At 37.4% G+C, this 23,207-nt stretch overlaps 1 protein-coding gene across 8 annotated transcripts in view; it reads left to right on the top strand.

Moving 5' to 3' along the window:
* SORCS2 (sortilin related VPS10 domain containing receptor 2) overlaps nt 1–23,207 on the top strand; it is a 548,756-nt gene that overhangs the window by 420,234 nt on the left and 105,315 nt on the right. For all 8 annotated transcript variants that reach the window (XM_030491464.1, XM_030491462.1, XM_030491463.1 and 5 more), the window contains 2 exons: nt 10,555–10,719; nt 14,873–14,946. In XM_030491464.1, coding sequence (XP_030347324.1) covers nt 10,555–10,719; nt 14,873–14,946 — 239 coding nt within the window. The remainder of the gene's footprint in view (nt 1–10,554; nt 10,720–14,872; nt 14,947–23,207) is intronic.

Genomic DNA, 23,207 nt, shown 5'->3' with positions numbered 1-23,207 from the left:
CGGTGCTTTAAACTGGAAGTTTGAAGTTACATTGCAATAGGTGGGGATTTTTGGTTTTTGTTTGGTTTGGGTTTTTTGCTTGTTTGTTTGGAGTTGTTTTGTTTTGTTTTTCCCCATAACGATTCCCCTTACGATTCTATGATTCTATAACAACAACTGGTATTTGTATGAATGCTGTTTCATTATTAATGCTTATTTTACTGACAGCATTGGGGGGGGTGGAAATAGAGGGATGGTGGTTTGTAAGAAAGAGGAGTTGCTTTTTTGCTTACTCCTCAAATCTATTATGTCAATGTGGGGCTGTTTCCAATAGCCCCATATTTGCTTCCAATATGCTTGAAATAATCCAGTGACTTATATCTGATACCTTCCGGTAATGAAATAAAAATGTGAACAATATGGCAATTTGAGGAGAATGGCAGACAGGGGTTTTTTTCCTCCTTTCTTTGTTGAAATGCAGTTGTTCCTGCCAGTATACCTTCTTCAATATTTTGTTCCCATTCTCTGGTTTTTTAGTTCCTGTTTCCCTTTTAATATCATGTGTAAGCACATATTATTTTTATTCCCATCTTGTTGGTATTGATGTGAAATGTAGAGCAACTGTGATGTATGTAAAGTCTCATAAGGCATTCATGTTACAGCCTCAAGAACTACTGCAAAATCTTGTAAGTGCCAACACAGTGGTAAGATCAATGTTTTGTTTGGATTCTGATTTAGATGGGGTCAGCCCCAGGGTCTGTAAAATGGTCAGTTTGTAAAGTTCCTGCCAACTGAGAACAGAACTAGTACTCCAAGACTAACCTCTGCTGTTTTTAGAGCTCTGTGAAGCTGTAGTCTTATAAGGGAAGAGAAACAATATCACTTGGATTTTCTTTTTCAGTATCAGGCATAATTCATAACTGAATCTCTAGCAGCTCCTGAAATCTTCCTAGCTGCCTTCTGTGTATGTAAACATCCGCAGTCAGGATCCGCAGTATGAAACTTCTCGTTTTCAGAAAATATTATGTAAAAAATCCCCCGGATTAATTACAAACTTTTCATGAGGATTAAATGTTAGTGAAAGTGAGAGAAAAAGGATTAGTAGAAATGTTTGTGCATTCATTTAATTTCCTTTCCTATTCACTTTTCAACTTTTCATTAAAATGTACTGAAAAAGATCCAAAACAACATGCTTGGGAACAAATACAGAAACGATAACCCTTGCCCCTACATTTTACCAGTTTAACAAATGAGCAAAAGACCATTTTTTCTATTTCTGTCTTGGTTTTGATGATGTGCAGCCTTTTCTCTCTCTTATATATGAGAATGTGTACAGAATTGCCTAAGTTTTAGTAATGACAGCATTCAACTGGGAAGATACCAAGACTTGCAGTGACACATGCGAGTACTCTAACAACTGATCCACAAAGCCAGTATCTCTGTCCCAACAAATATTTTTTTATCTATGTGCATAAGGTGGAACAGTCCCAGAGGGAATACCTTCTCCCCCTAATTCCCTCATGTGCCTTAGGAATCATGCTGGTAAATCTTCTGATGTAAGTTTTCAGCAATACATTTCACAGTATTTCACAGTTACGGCAAAACGATGCTTTTCAATACAAAAAGTGTTTTATACATCATCTTTCAAAAGCTCCAATCACCGATCCCAAGTGCACCTGGAGAAGACTAGCACAATGAGTGCCAGGTATGTGCATTTACTAAACCTCTACCTCAATATAAAATGGGTACTTTACAACTGCAAAAATCTAAGCCCTGATGGAGAAAGGTTTATTATCTACAGTGCTGCTAGAATCAGGCACAGCAGTACTGTATGCTTCTGAATATAAAAGCTCTATTCTTCACCAAAGTCCTTTTTCTATTAATGAGATTTACCTTAATGGGACCAAAAATTACTTTAAAAGACATTTTCCTTTCTACTTTTTAAGGGCTTTTTTCCAGTCCATTTGGACTGGATATCAAAGATAAGGGGGAATATTTCAATAGCAAGAGTTTTTGTAATTAAGCTTTGTAGCCTACATAATGGAGATATGGCCAAAGTGAAAAATAATTACTGTTTTTCCAGCGCTTCCTTCTGCTGCTCTGCTTCCCTTTCTTCCACACTTCCATTTTTCCCTTCAAAACCACATAATCAGTTTTGCCTTATATATGAAAGAATTGCTCAATGCAGCTCTTTCCCCCAGGTTTGTATTTTCGCCTGTGGTCTAGGAGAGAAGAGCTGTTTGATCTTAAACTATACCCAGACCTCCATTAAAGAGAGTGCCTACAGTTCTCAAAAGGAAGCAGGTGCTTCCTGAAGAGTAAGGACTTTAACAACAAACTTCATAGTTCCAGCTATCCCTTTAGATATGAGAATGGAGAAATTCAAAATACAATGTGGTACACATCTGAGAGATTTTGTAGATGATGCGAAGATGAGCATGATGCTTATTGTTTTCCAGTCTTCAGGAACATCTCCCAGTCACTGGAGACTTTCACAGCTCTCAGTGATTTCAGCCAGCTGCTTCAACAACTTTGAATGTAGCCCATCTGGTTGCATGACCCTGTGTGTTTTTGCAGGTGTATATACACACCACCACCCCTCACCAAGCTTGGAGAATGTCACTTATTCCTTATGATTTGTAACAGAGTTACGCTGATATCCATAAGTACTCTATAGAATTGGGAGAGAATGGGATAAAGATGCTTGAAGTTGATGCCTCAACTGGCATTAGGAACATTATGGCTTGGCCTTTGGCTTTGAGAACACCAGGATTGATTATTTGGGATTGGAGGGGACAGTTTGTGCAAGGAGAGATTCCCCAGAGTAATGTTTTAAGATCTCCATTTTCTTGTTTTCCCAGAAAATTCTTACATGGCCTTATAATAGAACTGAGTTTCATAATAGAACACCAAAAGGCACACCTATAATATTTTTAAGGCAGATGAGGGTTTTCCTATTACAGAAGACAACAAGGTCCTGATCAATCTCATATGACTGATATTCTTAACCACCACAACTGCCTTTTCTTCCTTCATATTTTCTCCTCATCCACTAGTTACCATCCATGTCATTTCTCTTTGAGCTTAGTGCAGTTTTGCTGCTGACAAATTAATGGCTGGAGATTAGGAGCTGTTTGACCTCTTTCTTCTTTAAATTAGATCACCACATATATGCAGTCATTTGTTGTACGTCCATTATCTTGTTTGGGAAGCTTTGTTTTATATTTTTGCTCTATGATCTCTTCAGGTAGAAAATATTTGCAGGTTTATTGGAGGTCTGCAAAATAACTTACTGAGTTAGATTAGTCTGTGAATGACCAAGTTTAAAAGATCAGTGTGTGCCTGTTCTGTCTGGGAAATACTAATGTTTGTGGAGATGTTGGTGAGAAACAGTGAAATTCACCCCTTTCTGCCATGCAGTCCAAATCCCTTTGTTTTCTCCAAGACCCACAAATGTCCTTATTTTATGGCCAATATAAAACCTGGTTAGGGAACAGAATCGGTTCTGTGCATCCCCAGTGCTGTTCCCCACTCAAACTGCTGATCTGGAGCGTAATGGGAAATACTGTCTGATTTAGTTCCTGATGTACTGGAGTGCATAGTTTTAACTGAAACAGTTTGAATATGTAAATATATGAATATGATGATCATCCCACAAAACATCTCAACATTAAGTTTTGCTTTTTTTTAGATTTATGAATTATACAAAGGCTACATGAAGTGATCACTTTTGCTGAAGAATTAGCAATAGCCAGGCTAACACTGGACCTTGCAGGAAGACCAAAGGGCTCTTCACATTTTTAACAGAAACAAAAAAGTGGTATCCGTAACAAATAGTATTAGGTTCCTTTATGTCAGCCGTACGTACCTAATAAAGCTTCTGTTCCTCACAGTGAAAGTTCAGCCTGTGCTAAAACACCCACTGTGTATATTAAATATACTCCTTATTACCTACTTGCTCATAACAATGCCAACATATTTTTCAGAAGATAAGCAATGCATGTGTATATTAGCTCTGCAAGATAGGTGCAACTAGCAGTAGAAAAATTAGTTATTAAAGAAAGGACTGTCTATGAAGATGTTGAATACTGTTTCTCTTCTCCCTCTGCTGTGACCTTTGGGCATATTCATCCCTCTCATTATATTGCAGGAATATCAAATTTGCTTAATATGTGCCAAGTTTTATTTAAATTCTTGAGCTGGCAGCACCAGTTACTTCTCTGAAATGGTCTTGAACAGAGCATTCATCATAAAAATTTGGCCTGCTATGCTAGTCAAGTGGCAACAGTTTTTTGGTTCCAGCAGGTTGTAGATGGATGAGACTTGTTCCCATGGAGGAAGAGGTAATGACCAGCTTGCTTATCCTACCTGACACTTCTCTGAATAAGACTGAAGAAGTGATCTGTAATGGGTATCCCCTAGAAAGGTGGCATAGTTAGCATCTTTGAGGTGTTCAGTTATACAGATCTAGCAGATTCAGAAATATACAGGTTGCTGACAAGTATAACAGGGCAGGATTTTCGGGCTGGTCATCAACATCAGAATTTTTGTAGCTGTTTCTCTGTGGACATTCATTAATACGATATGTAACAACCCTTAAACTTGCTTCCACTATAGTGAATGCCCTGCAGAAAAGCCAACCATTTCAAAACCATTTCCTTTTAAAATTAGATTATATCATTTCAGGCTAGCCTAGTTGCAGCGTGAGCCAGTTGTTCTCCATTCAGTTGCTCTGAACACGTTTTTCTGTTAAGGTGCTAACTCAGATGTTCATTCCCTCTTAGGCATGTCTCTTGTGTTACCAGCTACTCCAGTTGGTAACCAGCTCATTTTAAGATCCTAACCTCTTAGTATCCACTCCACATCCTAAAGTGCCTAATATGTTTCTGGTACTAGATAAACAATATTACAGCTTCAGTTGTAATGTTCCAAATGATTAATGAGCTGACCACAACACAGGGGAGCCGAAACTGTAATACATGCTTTCCATTGACCCCACCAGCTTTGCTTCAGATGGCCTTTGATTGTGTCCTGAGATTATGTGATCAGTGTGATATTTCACAGGAGACATCGTTAACATTCCCACCTTCCCTTATGGCAATTCTCAGAGACTATTTGCTGTTTTGAAATGGATGTGTGTGACAGCTTGAAAGGGGCTTTTCAGGAGAAAGTAAATATGAATTCTAGAGGAAGCTGTGAATGCTTACTATGAAAAGTTATATACTGTTCTGGGATGTGTGTACATTCATGTATATATGTATTCCATCGATGTGCATTTATGTAATTCAGTTGCACAGAGAAGCTGATTTTCTAGCTCTTGTTAATTTTCAGTGATTAGTTAGTAATCAGAGTCACTACTAACTAACATTTGTGATGAGTGGTATTGGGTACAACTTCCAGGGAAAATCTACAAGATTAACCTGTTGTCTGGAAGGCATTTTATTTTACTCTCTGCTTGGAATTATCCTGGGTTGGTTGTTTAGATATTGTTTTTACCACTATGTGAGAAAAGGGACTATATTTCACTCTGCAGCTCTGCCATTCTTGAGTTATCAGGTCTTTCATACCATCCAAGATAAAAATCATAACCCTTGGCAGTCCATTTTGTATGTTTTATGAATGCTGTCTGAGAAGCAACATCTCATTTACAATTGGGATCAGGAGCTAGAGTAATTTCTGTATCAGCCAAGTATATCTAATAAGAAATAAATAATGTAAATTATGAAAACAAGAAAAATAGATGAGTTAGTTACTTAATCTGAAAAATGTTGAGGGTATGACTGCAATACTGTGAAGCTCTGTGAAGCTCTGTGAATACTGCCGAGATTGGCAGTACTGCCACAAAGAATATTTCTTTTCAAAACACATGTAGGTATGTAGGTTTATGGGATGGTATCACTAGGAGTTTGGTGCTGCCCTGTGCCCAGCAGCCTTGTCTCCAGTTTAGCTAAGACCTGTCATCTAGGTGTTAATGTTACATGTTCTTAATGGAAATTGTTTGACCTTAGTGCAGATGGTTCATAAATTTGCATCGTTAAGATTTTGGCTGGAGTGAGTCCAGCACTCTTGAGGTTTGAATTCCCATGGACAAATCATCTATGTCCAGGGGGAGTTCAGTGTACTGGAGATGACTGAGCAGGTGTAGGTGGCTTGGCCTCTCAGTGTATGACTTCTGTGTGCTTAAATGAAGAGGTTTTGTGCTTTGATTTCTTACTCCACCCGGTTTCTTCCTTCAAGGTCAGCTTAAGAGTGCTGAGGCATGGGAGGTGTCTTGATTTCTGACCACATGCAGGATTATACAATTAAAAATTGGTGTGTCTCATCTCTCTTACCGCCTGCTGCAGAAACCTCTAGTGGCAAATCAGATGCTGTGAGTCTACAAATTTCTTCATGATGGACATTTTGACTTTTTTTTTTTCCTTTTTATTACTAGAGAAACAGAAAGGAAAATAAAAGCTAGAATTACAATTAGGACCAGTTGCTGAAGCTGAAAGAGACAGCACAATTGTAATACATTAGAAGATTGCCTTGTTTTAGAGAAAGTGCTGATTAAGATCAAATTTGTCTTGAGTTTACATTTTGATCGGACTTAAACTGAGGGGAGGGGGGTTATATTTCAGACACAGTGCAAATGATGCATGTTAATATCCTGTGTTTATTGCCACTTGAAATTACAGCATAGCTTTGAATTGCTGCCAAATCTACAGTTAAGACTCCCAAGTAATCACTATGATTATTCCAAGTCTTCATGGTAGAAGTGGAAGTAGTATGATACAAAGGGTACTGTAGCCAAAGCTGTCAGAGTCTTTTTATCCTTTGGGGCTCAGATTGCGATTCCACCCAGTAGAGGCAATGGTTAGACATACACATTGGCCAATCATTCCTGAAAGAGACATTAAATAAATGGATTTAATTATGTTGTTTTCAGATTTATTTGGCTTTTATATTACCTCCTGCCTCACTAGCTTTTCCTGAAATGAGGAAAAGCATAGCTTTTCTGTCTTTTTGGAATGCTTTAATTCATATGTTGGCATGGTGTAGTATTTTTCATTTTTATTAGAAATCTTTTCTGCTTTCCTTCCTGTTGATCTATAACATTCATTTTATTTACAGTCCATATGATAGTTTATCTCCTTGAAATATTCTTTTACCTTTGCTTAAGTATTTGACGTTGTAAATTTACATCTGATCTGAATGTGTACACATGTGTTATTGTGTTTTATTTAGCTGATGGTAGATTAAGAAGTGAGGTCAGGATAAACACCAAAATATAAAGTTACAGTTTACTAAGAAAATACAAGAAGAGTCTCACAGGAGGGAGAAATGCTCTGTAAAAAGTTGTTTAAAAGAAGCTTAAATGAAATTTAGATGTGATTAAAATCTGTTCTGGTTTTTGAATACGCAGTTATTCAAGCAAGTAGTTGTTTATTTTGAGTTCAGACCCTCAGCAATCACTGTTAGTTGGCTCTCCAGATAGTATGTCCCAGTTGCATCCCTTCATCAGTTGCTAGCAGGAAGGTTTTGCTATTTGTTCCACTTACAAAGTAAATAAAACTTGTTATGGAAAGCATTTAAAGTAGGTACAATATTTACTCTGGAATATTTTCCTCAGTAAGTAGTGCTAGCCAGCAGGCAAGTCTGAGCGCCCAGTGTGTTAGCTGTGGGAAGCAAATCTGTATGCTTGGCACATAATGATCAGTTTAAACTATTGAAAGATAAATCAGAACACTGAGTGAAATTCAAAAATATTTCATTAAATGAATTATGATGTGTGTGTGAATAAAAGTATAGTTAGGGAGTTTGCATATATGCTTAGATGTCTACAGTCTTTAGGCTATTTTTTTCCCAATAGATTTATCTACAAAAGATGGATAATGTTTTTGAAGGACAGGATTAGCAAATATCACATTGTGTTTGCATTTCATTATAGGTAGCATTTTTCTTATGATTTCTGCAGGCTGCTCTTGGGTCCTCATTATGAAACTTAGACATGCCTATACTCAAGGCTCAGTAACAACGAAAACCACTCCCAAATTTATAATCCTCATTCCTTCATTATTTTGAAGCCAAAATTAGATATTTTTGGAAGTGTAAGATTTACTGGGCCAGAAAAAGAAAGCAAGACAGTAGTGCTATAGTCCAGAGATTAATGTTCTGTACAAGTGCAGTTCATTCCTTTTCTGGAGTATATGACATACTGATTTGTTGTCTTAGTTGTATGCATTTTTAAAAACATTAACAGGAGAGAATGAAGAGACTGGTATTTACAGAAAGCGCTATTTGGACTAGAAGACTGTATCCAAAGCTATTAGGCTTTTTATATGGAATTACTACCGTACTGCTTCCAGTGATACAGCATGGACAGACTTTTACACACTGCAAGCTAAGCATGGGGCTCAGACCAGCTTTGTGCTTGCATTAAAATACGAGGACATGCATGGACACAAGCATCACCAGGAACTGTGGAGCTCCTGTTGCAGTCTTCCTTGTGAAGTTTAGTTTAGCATAGGACCTGGTCCTCCTTTCTGTGATCTGGTGAGGAACCAAGAGGAATGAGCAGTATATAGCTCACTGAGCACACAGATAGTTTGTGTCCATGTGTTTCTAAGATAAACTAGATACTTTGAGCCTGAGTTGCAGATGCTAGTGTGGCAAGGAAAGTACAAATCTCCATGCTGGGCATATTTCTTCATTCCTCCTTCCAGTGCAAGCAAAGGGAGAGGGCAGCACATACAAGCCACGTTCAATTTTGGGTTGGTGCTGTGCCCTCTGCAGAAAACCTACCAAATTAGTGTGTTACAAGAATCTTTGAATCCTCTATCTAGGCCACCAGCAGCATATGTGGAGCATGTATAGTAATAAATTAGACAGATACTGTTTGAAGAGTTTCCCAAGAGACAGGAAGCCATTGGATACAGTAGGAATAAAAGATGGCATTTGTGATAGTCTCATTTGTAGAGGCTTTCCAGTAAAAATGACACTGTTTCCTACTCTTCGGCAATGTGTATAATTAAAAAAATACAAGATCATAACACAGGTATAGGCTATGATCTTGCTTTTCATTCTGACCTAGTCACACAGCTAACAGAAGCAGATTTGGCTTCATATAGGCTTTAGTGTGGGGTTGCAGCAGTGGGCTGTGGACCCTGAAGTATGTGCAACGTTCAAGAATGTGCTTCAATATGTGCCCCATTTGAGGTATATGAAAGCTATGCAGAAATTAGTGCAACTGTGTATGTGCTTCAAGTACAAGTGCACATGCTTAAGTAACCTGTCAAATTAGAGCATCTACAAATGTTGTATTTATAGTTCCCCCCCAGACCAATTGCACTAAAAGCTCAGTCCAGCTGTCATATCTGTGTAATTCATTAGAAATTTCAAATTTTTAACTTCAGCTCTACTCTAAAAAAGTATCTACATAAAAATTATACTGTTTTGTCTCATATATTTTGTTCTCTGAATTCACATTATTGTAATTCTGTTTGCACAGCTCGTTGCCATTTATCTCTAAGCAATTTACAGTCACTGTATCATGGTGATCAGTATTCTGTGGTGTTTTCTGCATCATTTGCTGAATATTCTAAAAACATTTTGAATTCAGTTTTTTTTTTGTTCTTTTGTTTTTTTTTGGTTTTTTTTTTTTGGTTTTTTTTTTTTGTGGTTTTTTTTTTTTTTTTTAATTGTTTTTGAAGTACGAGCCAAATAGAGCCCAGCTGGGCTTTGAAAATCCATGTTTTGTTTGTAGGTTATCAAGTGGGTCTGTTTGATCTGGAAAGACAATCAAAATGGATCCTCACATTGGCATTTTTAGAACCATGCTATAACGTGTTGGCCAGCTGCAAAATGTAAAGAAGTTGAAAAGAGTAAATTCTGTTTAAATTATGTGGGGAGAATTTCTTTGTTGCTGAAAGCCTGACATGAAATTCACACAAGGAGACAGCTCAAGCTATTACTGTATTTGAGTTAAGGTACTATTTGGACCTCAGAAGGAAATGCAAGTAATTGGTTGGCATATTTTTCTGCATCAAAGTGAATTGCCTTTCTATCCAAAGTGTGTCAGCAGGAGGAGAATGGCGAAGCAGCGGAGAGATGTTATGAACTAGTTCTTTTTCCTGGGTCATTCTTCTGATGTAACTATAGCAGTGATTATTTTTACATTTAGTATTTATAAAGGCAGCCTCACTAGATAAAGTGATGTATTTATATGGGTATGTTAAAAAGAATCATTACTAGTATTAATTCTTTTTTTGTTAATCTGGAGATTTTCTCATGTGGTTTCATGAACTTTGCACAAGGACCAAAATCTAGGGCAGTCATTTTGAGTAGAGATGAGGAGCATGATCAGTTTGGTGTGATTTGCAAGAAAAGTTACAGAACTTAATGTTCACGGGTTTGATGAGGGAAGACTAATAGCATCTTGCAGTCCTTATCTCTTACATGCTTTTCAGTTTCTTGTCCACAGGATTTTGATAGGTAAGGTATGAACAAAATCTGACATTTACACAAGAAAAATAAAGCTGTGTTGTTATAGAGAAAACAGTCTTCTGAATGTATGTTGTCATTCTTGTCCTCTAGATAATTCTTGTAAGTTCTTCCCATAATGACCGTGACCAAAGCCTTTTCATAAGCACAGATGAAGGAGCAACTTTCCAGAAGCAACCCATTACTTTCTTTGTGGAAACTCTCCTTTTTCACCCGAAAGAAGAAGATAAAGTACTTGCTTACACCAAGGATGGCAAGGTAAAGCTTGAAGATACTGCATTTGTTTAAAATTTAGGAATTATTTAGTTAAAGAGATATAAAGCAGTTTTGATATGCTGAGTAGTGTTGTGCTTTATGAAATATCAGTTGTCCAGAAGGGAATCATATCCTGGTTTTGAAGTTTATTTAAATATTTATTGTCTTCATGTCCAAATCTTTGTTTTTAATGTAATTTCAATCTTGGCATTTTCAGGTGATATGGATATTGGTAATACTTATCTTCCTGCTTAATATTGTTAAGTTGTACTTCTGAAATGTGCTCCTCCCTAGAAAGTGACCATAAGCAATTTCCCTGTAATTTATAGTGTAGTAGAAAGTTAATGAAGCTGAAATAGTGCCTCCAAAGGCTGTTCATGGAATGTAAAATAAAGTAATATAAAATAAACTGCACAGTAGAACAGCAGCAGAGTATTTGGGGAAACCGTGAATCTGTAGAAATGTAAAATAATTCTCTCTCCTATGAGGTATTTCTGCTGCTTTCAGATTCAGGAGTCAGCATGTTTGTAGATTTTAACCATCTTCCAGATTTCTTCTGGTAAAATTATAAAGTCATTTTCCTGGATGGGTTAGGCTAAGCACTGATGAGTGTGCACAGTCTGTGTGCAGTTCATCTGTTTTTCACAGTGCCAAAACTGCAGCTGTAAAGTCACTGTTATTCTGGTCTTGACAGTGGTCTTGACTCACCTCCATTGTTTCTCTTGTTTTAAACTGAACTTAGTAAACTGTAGTCCATTTTAATCCTTGTCAGACTTCACATATTTTGTGAATATGTGCGTATTTTGGTGGTGAGGTCAGAGACAGCTCGTGCTGCAGCCAAATATTACACCTTTTTCAGTGATGTTATATCAAGTTATCCTTTAGGATGTTTTCTGGGATATGTAAGTTAATAGCTGATCCCAGAACAATTCATGTTTACAAGCATTTGCAAATAAGGATAGAACTACAATAAAATACTTAACAAATGCAGCTCAGTCACAAATTGCATTAAATATTTTACTTAGCAGTTTCAACTTCAAATCCTAACACAATTAAAAGTATGTTGGATGCATGTTATGTAAACAAAATACTTCAGGGAAGCCTGAAGTTATGAAAAGCCTATATTATGATGACCTTTTTTATTTCAGTTTGGATTTTATTTCTGATGATATATATAACTGCTGAATTCTGTATATTTACAGAATGGCAGAATCTTAAGTGTGAGTCAAAAGAACTGTACTGAAGAAGTTGACCACCCCATAACAAGTGATTAGAAATATTTGCCAGGAAATAGAAGGAGGCAGAAGCATGAAGTGAAGCATTTGCTTTGTTTTTTTTTGATGACTTACGCATGTTAAAGAGATTTTTAGGCATTTTATGCTTTTATAATCTTCCAAAAGGAGTGATGCTGTTATTTGCCAAACTTAAATTGTGACTGGACAAAAAAACCCTACAAAATATTCAGTAAAGAATAGTTCTGCAGGAGTAGCAGGAAGGGTTAGGTAACCTGCTGGACTCTACTCAGGCTTTCAGTATGACACTAGAAGGAATCAGTCACAAAGACTTACTGGACAAGTCCTACAGCTTTACGTAAGATGTGTAGGAATGAAGGATGCCTTTAACGATAACTGGGTTGGTAACCTGCTTACATTTTGTGTAAGATCTAATATATTTGGCCTAGAAGGGAGAGGAAGATGAAATGATGTTGGCAAAGGAAGAATTGAAAATCAGAATTGCAACTTGACATAAGAAAAGGTCACTCTACTAAAATCAATGGTCTTGAGAGTGTTGATCTGAATTTGGCCTAGGGAGATTGTATAGTCTAGAGTTTTGTGTTAAGTAACTTTACCTTCACTGAAAGAAAATAGTATCAGGATGTGCCACAATCTAAAACTCAGGAGAAGCCATAACCTCCTGCTACTCAAATGATTTCTTACAGAGGCACTTTTGAGAATACAAGGAGTACAGGATTACATCCTTCATAAATAGCAATCAGCAAGGCTTCTCTGTCTACTGGAGCATCACAGCGTTTCTCACAACTTCTGATTTGATTTAGGACTTATTTTATACTGCAAAATATGCATTGTTCTTCCATTTAGAACCTAGATTTTGTTTAAATAAACCTCTAGCCTCTAGCTGACACTGTGAATGAATGCAAATCCCGTCAATATGGTTGGATTAATCCATTTACTGCCTCAAATCTATACTCCCTTTTTCTGGCTTCCTCAGTTATAATGAGTAACAATCAGGCATTCACTGAGTCTATTTAAATGCTTCTACATGATTTTTAAAACCCGACAATGATGCAGTAGATTTTAATTGTTCATTTGGAAGCTGAAAGGATGACAAAATGGCAAAACTGAGAAAAACATTTTCAGGTTTTTAAAAACACACATTTATTATATGGGTGATAATAAACAGAAGTGTAATATCTAATAAATGTGTTTGCTGAAGCCAGAGATGTTAGCTGTCTACCAATATAACTGTTTTCACCTCCAATCTAATTTCATTTAGTAGTTTTATCATATGTATCTGTTAAAAACCAAAACACCTATGGGTAATTTTTTTAATTACAGGAAGTAGAATGTGTACATGTATTTTTTATTAATTTCAAATACTGCATCAGTTAAAAATTCCTCTCAGTTTGAACATTATTAGTCCTACTTCACTCTCCCTTATAGTAAGCTTGCATGGGCTTCTCTCTACACAAATGCAAGCTGCTCATTCATAAGCTCGCAGACTTCAGTCTTAAATGTGTGTGAGGGAAGGTAGTTTGAGCTCTGCATCCTTGTCGTTAAAGCATTTAGCTCTGAGGGCGAAAACCTTTTGATCCCTGGTCACTTCTGTCTATGCATCGACTGGGTGAATGCTAAAGTAAGCAATCTGAGCCCTGATTAGTTTCTTACTCAAACTGTGGTCTACTTGCTTTAACTGAGCGTGCGGTGGAGCAAAGCCCAATCGTTGTGAAGTGCAGAGTAACTGGGAAATACTGGTTTATCTCTAGTTCTAATTTTAGTAAATTTACCCATAGAGCTTATGGTAAGCTACCTCAGCCTTTGTCTTTACATATTAATATTGCCAGTTTTCTATAGTCATGGGGGGTGAAGAGGAGTAGTGTTTTGTCACTGAACCTGTCATTTTAAACCAAAACCACTCCTCACTAGTCCTCATAAGACACTTTCCCCCAGAACAATCAGTGACTGAACTGGTGACTTATTCCCACTGCAGAGAACAGTTTTACTTGCTCTTTTTTTTTTTTTTTTTTTTTGCCTATTAGAGGTATAAAGAGAAAACCCATCATATGTAAATTGGATCAAATAAGAAATGCATGCAAGCAGCAGGGGGCTTTAAATCTGTCTTTTTAGAAGTTTGATAGATATTTCCTATTTTAACTAAAGGAAGGCAAATGCTGAAGGAAGAAGATTTTTTAATATCTATTTTATTTTGTTTTGGGGGAAAACAGCTTTCATCTGCATTCTGCACGGATATCCATCCATGTCATTAGCATTTGGTTAGAGGGAAGGTGGAGATGGAGTCTTTCTGCTCCAGGCCATCTTCTCCCTCACTGCTGAGTGACCGTTTCTCAACTGGTCACAAATTGGTATCCATGAAGCAAGCCCTTCAGTGCCTCTCTCCCCATCAAATCTCTTAATAATTTCTCTAACATCTTTTGGTCCTATTTAGCAGATTTTGATATCCGTTGACTTTGTAGTTTACGTATGTTTGACGGAATTAAGGCTTGAAGCATAAAGGGAACATTTGTGCTTGTTTGGTCAATGAATGGGGAGAAAGAGAAGGAAGGTGTAACCTTTTGTGTAACCATGCTGAGGTAAAAAGAATCTCAAAATGAAGACTCGAATCTCAAAAAAAACAAAGACTCAAAATGAACTGTGAATTGTTTTCATGGTAAACAAGAAGACATTGTCACTGAGTTTTGTTCGTTATAGATTATATTTAAAACAAATATTCTTTGTGAAAGGTTATTACTCTGAAAAATGTCATAGAGATTTCTTGGTAATGAGTTTTGTTTGTTTGTTTAGTCTTTTTTTATTGGTGTGAAATCTGTCATTTTGATAGTGACATAGGACTTGTCTCTGAAGATGTGCAACATTAACATTTTCCTATCATCTTTATTTTGATGTTCTTTCTTTTGTAGGTTTATGTATCCATTGACTTGGGGAAAAAATGGATCCTTCTGCAGGAACGAGTTTCAAAAGATCATATTTTTTGGTAAGAAATCTTTTATTTTTCAAATAAAAAAAAGAACAGCAAAAGTATTTCATTCTAATCAAGAAAGATGTTTCCAGACATACTGATGGGGACAGTATGAGCCTTGGCATCTTTTGCAGATTATGTCAGCATTGCTGCATCCACTATTGCAAATTCATACTCACGCCAGTGATAATACCAAGTGTCAGCACATATAAGGGTTATAGGTCTGGATCTGTGGAGCCCAAGATTTAAAGAGGGCTATAATGCCCAATGAAATTGCTTTTCGTTTTACTGGTGGAATTGATCTTTAGAAAGGAGAGCAGTGTTTTTGCAGAGGAAAATCCATAACATTTTTTTAAGAGAGGTTGAATCATACCTATTAACTGGAGTCATCTATAAACTTACACTGTTAAGGAAATAGGTGAAAAATATGACTTTATCGAGTACACATATATCAAATGATTTCACTTTCAGCTCAAACATTTTTCAGTCTCTCAAAATGCTTAAGAAGTGATTTAAGGAGGTTGACAAAATGTTTGAGGAATAAGTCAGTGTCTTTTATACAAATGAAATTAATTTGAAAAATGTGTAACTTCTACACCAAAATTAACCTTTTGATAGTGTTTTAATTAATTTTATATTTAAAAATGGTCAATTTGCATGCTCAACATTTATCTCATTTCTACAGAAAAAGCCAGAGAATTCCCCCCTTCACTTTTTAGTTCAGTGTTTGAGTATGGACTGTGCAGAACTGTATCATTACCAATAATTTGTATTTTTTTATTACAGGATTAGTCATAATACTCTAGACACTTTCATTCCATAAATGACTTTTGATTTTAGTTCTAGAATGGCTCTGATCCATGTCAGTTACATAAAGTATAATTTTCCATATGTCTATGAAGCCATTTCTGGCTTTCAGCAATATTTTTGTGGTGTGCTAGTGGTGTCGCCAGTGTTGAAATGGATATACCTGATCTTGGCTGCAGGATTTACGATATGTTTGGCATTCGGGCTATGATCCTCCTTGTTCTTCGGCTAGTTGTTTTCCTCTTGAGTTGAAATAGATACTCATCCTGGACATACTCGGGGGAAACCAAAACCAACAAAACCTAGAACTGCTTAAACTGCTGGTGTAGAGGTTACAAAGCACACAGAGCTTTTACAGTACCTACAGATACATTGGCCACTGGTCTAAAATGGAATTGGGCAAGTCCAAAGATGTGCTGGCATATGTGCTGCTGCTGACGCTGGGCAGGGGGGAGGCTGTGGCCCAGGGCAGGGACACATTGACATGTTAAACCCTGTTTGAAATAGCTGAGAGCATAAGGCCTAACCTGCCCTCATGCTCTGTTGGTGTAATTATCCCTGGACATATCAAGGGAGCTTTCTCACGTTTCCAAGGGCCTCTTTTTCAATCCACAACCTACTTGCGGCCCATACTTTTAGAAAACCAGCCTGCGTTTGCTTTGTAGGAGCACCCATCTGATTTTCTCCAGTTTGTTTCAAACTTTTCTGCTGAGATACTTGACTAAGCCTGACACTTTCTTCTTACTTGCTCCTGCAAAATACAGCCTTATTGAAGAACTTATTTCTCCACAGCAGCTGGGGTTTCACAGATGATGCAGTTTACAGGTCTCTTAACTGCCACATGAAAGGGTATAATCATTTAGAAGTAATGCAGTAGGTCAGAAGTGTCATGTCTGCCTTAAAGACAATTTTTCCTTAGCAAGATTACACAGAGTGTAAATCAGGAGGGCATGTGGCTCTCTGTCTTTAATCAATAAAAAATTTCATATGCATTAAGTCTGACAACCATCAAAGTCACTACCAGGTAAGAAAGAACAGTGGAAGCCTCTCTCTTGCAGATTTACTTAATGGTGTTTTTCTTATCTGAGTCTCAGTATATTTAGCACACTCAAATAATGAAAAACATAGCATACCACTGAAATACGTGTCAGTTTTTCTCCAACTCAATCTGTCAATGTTTTTTGTATGCAAGAATTAAAGCCAGAAAATGCATGTTTAATGTTAAGTCTATTTTGCTGTTTCAAAACCCTTATGTGTTTCAGTATTCCTTATATCATTCAGACACAATCAGGGAAGTGTCCTGAAGCTTTGATAGGAATAACTGCCATGTAGTATTTCAAAGACATGGTTGTTCATAAAAATCACATTCCTCTCAGATAAGTATAATAAATTCTAAGAGTCTATACATTTATAACCATTGGAAATCTTTGATATTTTCTAGGGTTTTGTTTTCTCCTTTTCTGTACATAGACCATTCTGTTTTCTCTCAAGAACTGTATCAGCCAGCAACAGCAATGATTTGGGAGCGGATGTTTGGTGCCTCCTCAGTACCAAATGATCCTTCTCTTAGGCTTTCTTAGACATAAAGATATATAAATATGCATAAATATTTCTTACTTCTATCATATGGGACATTTGCAATATACAAAGAATCTGCTGCAAGTGGAGGGTTGGACATGATGGTCTTTCAGTATAAGTTTGTCTGTCATTACATGAAACTTTCCACTACTTTATGGCCTTCATCACCCAAGTTATCCGAGTGCTAGATAGAAACAAGTACTTGTGTAGTTTTCAACAGCTGTAAGAATATGGGCTTTGTCATACCTTGACTATTAGGACACTAAGTCCAATATTATTTTCTCGATGATATATAGCATCTGATGTGTTAAAGATTAGTGAAATGAGTTCAAACTGATTTTACATCTCACTATAAATGAGGGCATGTGTCTTGCTGATACTGGCTGGTTGTCCCAAGAATATTTCACTGGGCAGATCTTTAGCAGATGTTTCTTATTTGATTTCAGTCGACTGAGGTTGGTAATATAGCCTAAGATTTTTATTTCAGCCTGGTAACTACAAATATTATCAGTCATAATATTTTCCTGTGCTTTGTAAAAACATTTTTTCTTGTGCCTCCAGCAGCACCCAGATCTTCATGCATTTCCCAAAGAAGCATTATTTTTACTCAATGAAAATCTAAATGCAATTAATTTAATGGAATGTCTTATGTATTTATATTAAGGGAAGTTCAGTAGGGGTTGAATATTTTAAACTATTTATGTTAAGATCTTATACTGTAGGTTTATAAGCAATGTATTAAAAACATCTTCTAGGCTTTATTTTCTTTTCTGGACCATCCCTTAAGTATCTTTGTGGATTTAATGTACAGAGTTTGGTCTTTCATAGAAAAGTTATTGGTATCAGTGGAAAGTGTATATTGCCATCTCTATTTTAGGAACACAGAATACTTTCTTCCCATCTATGATATATTATGGCATTTTCTTACCCCCCCCAGCTGTTTTCCCAGTATGTTTCATTTATTCTTTTGGAAAGGAAAGTTGACTAATCCTTCATAGCAGTTTGTCTTGTCTTACCATCTTAGAAGGCAAAACAGACTTCCTAGAGAGTTGGTTGGTGCCCCAAGCCTGTCAGTGTTTGAGGGGTTTGGACAATGCCCTTAATAACATGCTGTAACTTTTGGTCAGCCCTGAAGTGGTCAGGCAGTTGGACTTAGATGATCATTGTGGGTCCCTTCAAACTGAAACTATTCTATTCTAAAAACAAACAAAAAAAGGAGCTGTAAGGCCACAGATAGATTTTAAATATGATTGCAAACCAGATATATTATTGAAGTTTGTTTATTTTTGATTTATTTGTCATTTAAGTTGAAATGAAAGAAACAAAATATGGAAGAAATGCTGTTCAGAAAATATGGAAGTACTGAAAAGAAATTGTTCATTAAAAATCTTCTGATATTTCAAAGAAAAATCAGGAAATGTGGATTTCATGATTAATAAAATTAATACTAAGTCACACTGTAATTAAAAACAAAAATCATTTTTTATCAACATTTAGAAAAATATTTTCTTTCTGTATCAATAGTAGCTAAGAAGATTCAAGTCCTTTTTTTTAATGTGGAAAGTTTTAATTTTGAGCAAAATTAAGAAACTTCGATAGCCATAATTTTGATTACAGTTCTACTGCTGCATACAAACTATGACTGACTATGCAGCATTGCCCTAATGTGATGATTTCTGTTTAAGCAATATTATAGTACCCATCCTTTATGACTACTTTTTCCAGTTCTAGGTGTATTTGTAGGAGGGAATGCAAAGAGATAAGACATATCACAGCCAAACATGAAAAAAAACAAACACCACATGGTATGTAATTGGTTTTGTATATCAAGCCCATTTTTAAAAAAAGAGTGTTGTATTATGTGGTAGTCCTTGAGACAAAGAAGTGGTGCAGTTTGGCATTCTTCTAGCTCTGCTGATATTCTTCTTGGTCCCCAAGGTTTTTATGCCATCTAAGTTCCTTCCGATTGCTCAAAATAGTAATACGTAAGTGAAGAATAGATTGTGAATCAGCTGTCTACACCAGCGCAAATATACCCCAGGACAGTGAGTCATGAATCAGTAATTACCAGAGAATTAAGCCGAGCACATTTCCTTTATGATTCTGTCTAGAGCCTCAGAAATGCTTTATCCTTGAGTTGCTAGGGTGTGGAATCCTATACTATGCGTATCTGTTACTCTTATTTTTAGCTGTAGGTTCTCCATTTCCATGGGAGGTGAGAACATACAAATAAAAAATGACGAGTTTATTTGGGTAGAGCAGTTGTTCTCAGGGGACCAAAGTTCTGTTCTCATCATGAAATCCCATACGAGTAATCAATCACAGCTGTACCCATTAACGTCAAGTGTAGTGGGTTCCTGGCTATTCAATGTCAGATGAAAGAGGAGATTTCAGCAATGTTATGCCCTGAAGGAGAGAGAAATGCAAAGAGGATTTCATTGAGCCTTTAACATTGGATTTTGTGTGAAGGGCTCTTGTGTGAGAAGCCAAGAATCTGTGTGGGCAATCATTCTTACACTGGCATGGTATTTGTTCTGTTTCTATCTGTGTGGTGATGCGTATGACTATACTGGTTTTACATGGCAAGGTTTGGTAGCAGGAGTGTTCAGGGCTTCTGTGAGAGGAGACCATCGGTCAGAACCAGTTCCAGTCGGCTCCAAGACAGACCCATCTCTGGCCAAAGCTGAGCCCATGAGTGACACTGATGATGCATCTGTGCTAGAATATTTAAGAAAGGGTGTAAAAAAGCTGTGCAACAGCTTCTGGGAGATAGGAGTGAGAATATGTGAAACAGCCCTGCAGACCCCCGGGTCAATGAAGAAGGGGGGCAGGAGCTACTCCAGAAACCCCAGCAGAGATTCCCCTGCAGCCCATGGTGCAGCCCATTGTGAGGCAGGCTGTGCCCCTGCAGCCCGTGGAGCTCCACAGTGAAGCAGATATCCACCTGCAGCCTGTGGAGGACCCCAAATCAGAGCAGGTAGATGTGCCCTGAAGGAGGCTGTGATCCTGTGGAAAGCCCATGCTGGAGCACGCTTTCACAGAATGAGTGGTTTAGGGTCACTCAAAGACTGACCGTGAAAGATATTAGCAAGAGCAGTTTTACTATGATTTATAAAGGCACGACTTAACAGAATTTGATGGCAAGATTCACTCTGTTATCTATTACATGGATGAAGCATACAAAGAAAAATTGAGGTAAAATTGAGCTAAAGATGATTGATGCAGAGACTGAAGGCACAAAGGGTAAGGGACACCCTCCTGTTGAGTCTTGACATTCAGAAGACACCCCCTTGCTTTCTAAACTGACAGAGCCTAGGTGTGGCTGAATCTAATCTTAGACTTGGTCAATGGTATTAATCTAAAGCGTTACAAGTGTCATTTAGCAGCAGTTTGCAGTTTTAAGGTGGATCTTATAAAGTGAGTCAATAGAATTTACTACAATTGCTATAACAACCTATACATGCATACACACATATAAGGACACATAACAGTATATGTGTTAAAAATTCCGCTTGAAGAAGTGAAATATTCATGGTTGATTTCTCAGCGGGTGGGGGTTGAATGTTGAGGAGTGGGGTATACATGATGATGGAGAAATTTGTGAAGGACTGTCTCCCATGGGTGGGACCCCATGCTGAGGCAGGAGAAGAACACAAGGAGGAAGGAGCAGCAGAGGCAGTGTGTGATGAACTGACTGCAACCCCCATTCCCCATCCCCCTGCACTGCTGGATGGGATGAGGTAAAGACATCAGGAGTGATGCTGAGCCTGGGAAAAAGGGAGGGGTGAGAAGAAGATGATTTTTTAGTTTGGTTTTCGTTTCTCACTATCTTACTCTGTTATTTATTGTCAGTAAATTAAATTAATCTCCCCCAATTCTGTTTCAGTTGTGATGGTAATTGGTGAGCAATCTTCCTGGGCTTATCTCAACCCAGGAGCTTTTCTTCATCTTATTTTCTCCCTCTGTCCTGTTAAGAGCGGGGAGTGATAGAGCGGCTGCTGGGCACGTGGTGGCCAGCCAAGGTCAACCCACAGCAATGACAGACACTCCAGCTCTGCTGTTCGGATAAAGGTGGCAGGAAAAATGTTTTTGTTAAAAAGCATTTAAGCATAGGGAGGAAATAAGTAGCAGCACACACCGGCTCTGTAAGGCATTGATTGAATCATTGAAGGTGCATCTTTCAAAGCAGATGCAAAGGTGGCAAGGCCTGAAACACAATCAGCCATAAGCTTGATCAAATCATAGTTTTGTCTCCCTGAGTTACCAGGTTGCCAAGAGTCAATACCATTTTAAGCTACTCAGTGAAAACGTTTGCGTGCTTTTGCCTTGCTTTCCAAGCAAGGCAGTGCTCTTCAGCCAATTGCTAGAAATCAGCCAATATAAATTGGGAATTTGTTACCTTCTGTATAAACTTAATATTCAGAGATTCTGAGGGAGTCAAATTGAGGAGACTGTCGAGTGTTCAGATGGCTTTTGATTGGAGGCTCCTGCACATCAGTGAGCAGGTTTCAGATGTCCTGTTTGAAGGTGTCTCTTCATTATTATGCATCAAAGTGAACTACATCAAATATTTAACAAAGAAAGGATCCATTGGAAGTAGAGAAGATACGTGTCCATAGCAGACTCTACTTGATTAGTGTTTGCAGACAACTGTTCCCCTACAAAACAGGCTTGGGCTACTAAAAACGAAGAAGAAATTTTCCTGCTTGAAATAAAATCAAACCACCATTATCATATAATGGACTGATGCTTATGATTCATAGTTTGAGATGTGAAGCGTTAGATGTCAGTGGTAATTTTTGTTCATGTGTGTTACATAAATAGCAAATTTCAGGGAAGTGTTTGTTTTGATACTGCATGCAACTAGAGCAAGAAAGTACTGGGGCAGTTTGTGAAGACAGCTGAATAAAAGAAAAAATATTCTCGAAATAATGGCAAAGGTCTCAGTTAGAATTTTTCACAGAAAATTCTAAATTATTAGAATTTTAGTATGGTTATTTAAAAATATAAAATACCTACTGGGCATATTGTAGAGTATACATTTATACACAGATCGAGGCAGATGCAGAGGGCTTGTTAGCCCCCTCCATTGCACCATTTTCATGCTGATGTAATGTTGGTAAGGAATTACCTGGTGAGCACTAATGTAGAGACGTGAAGAATTAGGTAATACAACAGATAATGTTACAGAAGAATTTCCCTTAATTCCAAAAAAACATATGCGTAATAAAGGGTTCTAGTGTCCTTCAGGAGACAAAATTCAGGCCTAAATGGAAACAAAGATGCCTTGGTTTCTTCTGCTTCTCATTGTGTTTTATTAGATGCAGCTTTATGACATAAATGAGGTTAGACATGCACAAACACTGCACTGGGGCTGAAGCAGTTTCACCTCTGCACCACCAAAAGGGGCTGCCTTGCTGCTTTTCTTCCACAGGATTGGAGCTCAACTGCTGGCATGATCTGTTGATTTAAGTAACAGGAAACTAATCCCTTCAAATAGTTCTAAGATTACATTCTGCAGGACTAGTTTTCCCAAAAGGCTCAACATGGTGTCAGACAAGCATCAGGGAGATAATAGAACTTGTGTTCACAGGAAAGGGAAGAAGCATATTAAGGCTGCCTATATTTACACTACCCTACAATCAAGTTGGGCTATTTTAATTCTGAAGTGTTGTAACCATGCTGTTACGTGATCTGAAGTGCTGGCATGTTGCACTTGCTTTAACCAGCATGGTATACTTGGTCAAGAGATATTTCTTTTCCTAGAGGAAGAGTTCTCTGATCTAAAATTAAAGTTAGTCTGAATTTCATTGGAAATTTTAATGGTTGAATGTAAAACAATAAAACAACCTAAACCAGAAGACCCTAAATTCAGTGGCCAGACCTTTACC

The sequence above is a fragment of the Strigops habroptila genome, chromosome 7 (genome assembly GCF_004027225.2).
Source record: "Strigops habroptila isolate Jane chromosome 7, bStrHab1.2.pri, whole genome shotgun sequence".
Classification (NCBI taxonomy): Eukaryota; Metazoa; Chordata; class Aves; order Psittaciformes; family Psittacidae; genus Strigops; species Strigops habroptila.
Note: the sequence above shows the minus strand (reverse complement) of the source record. Positions and strands in the feature narration are given on the sequence as shown.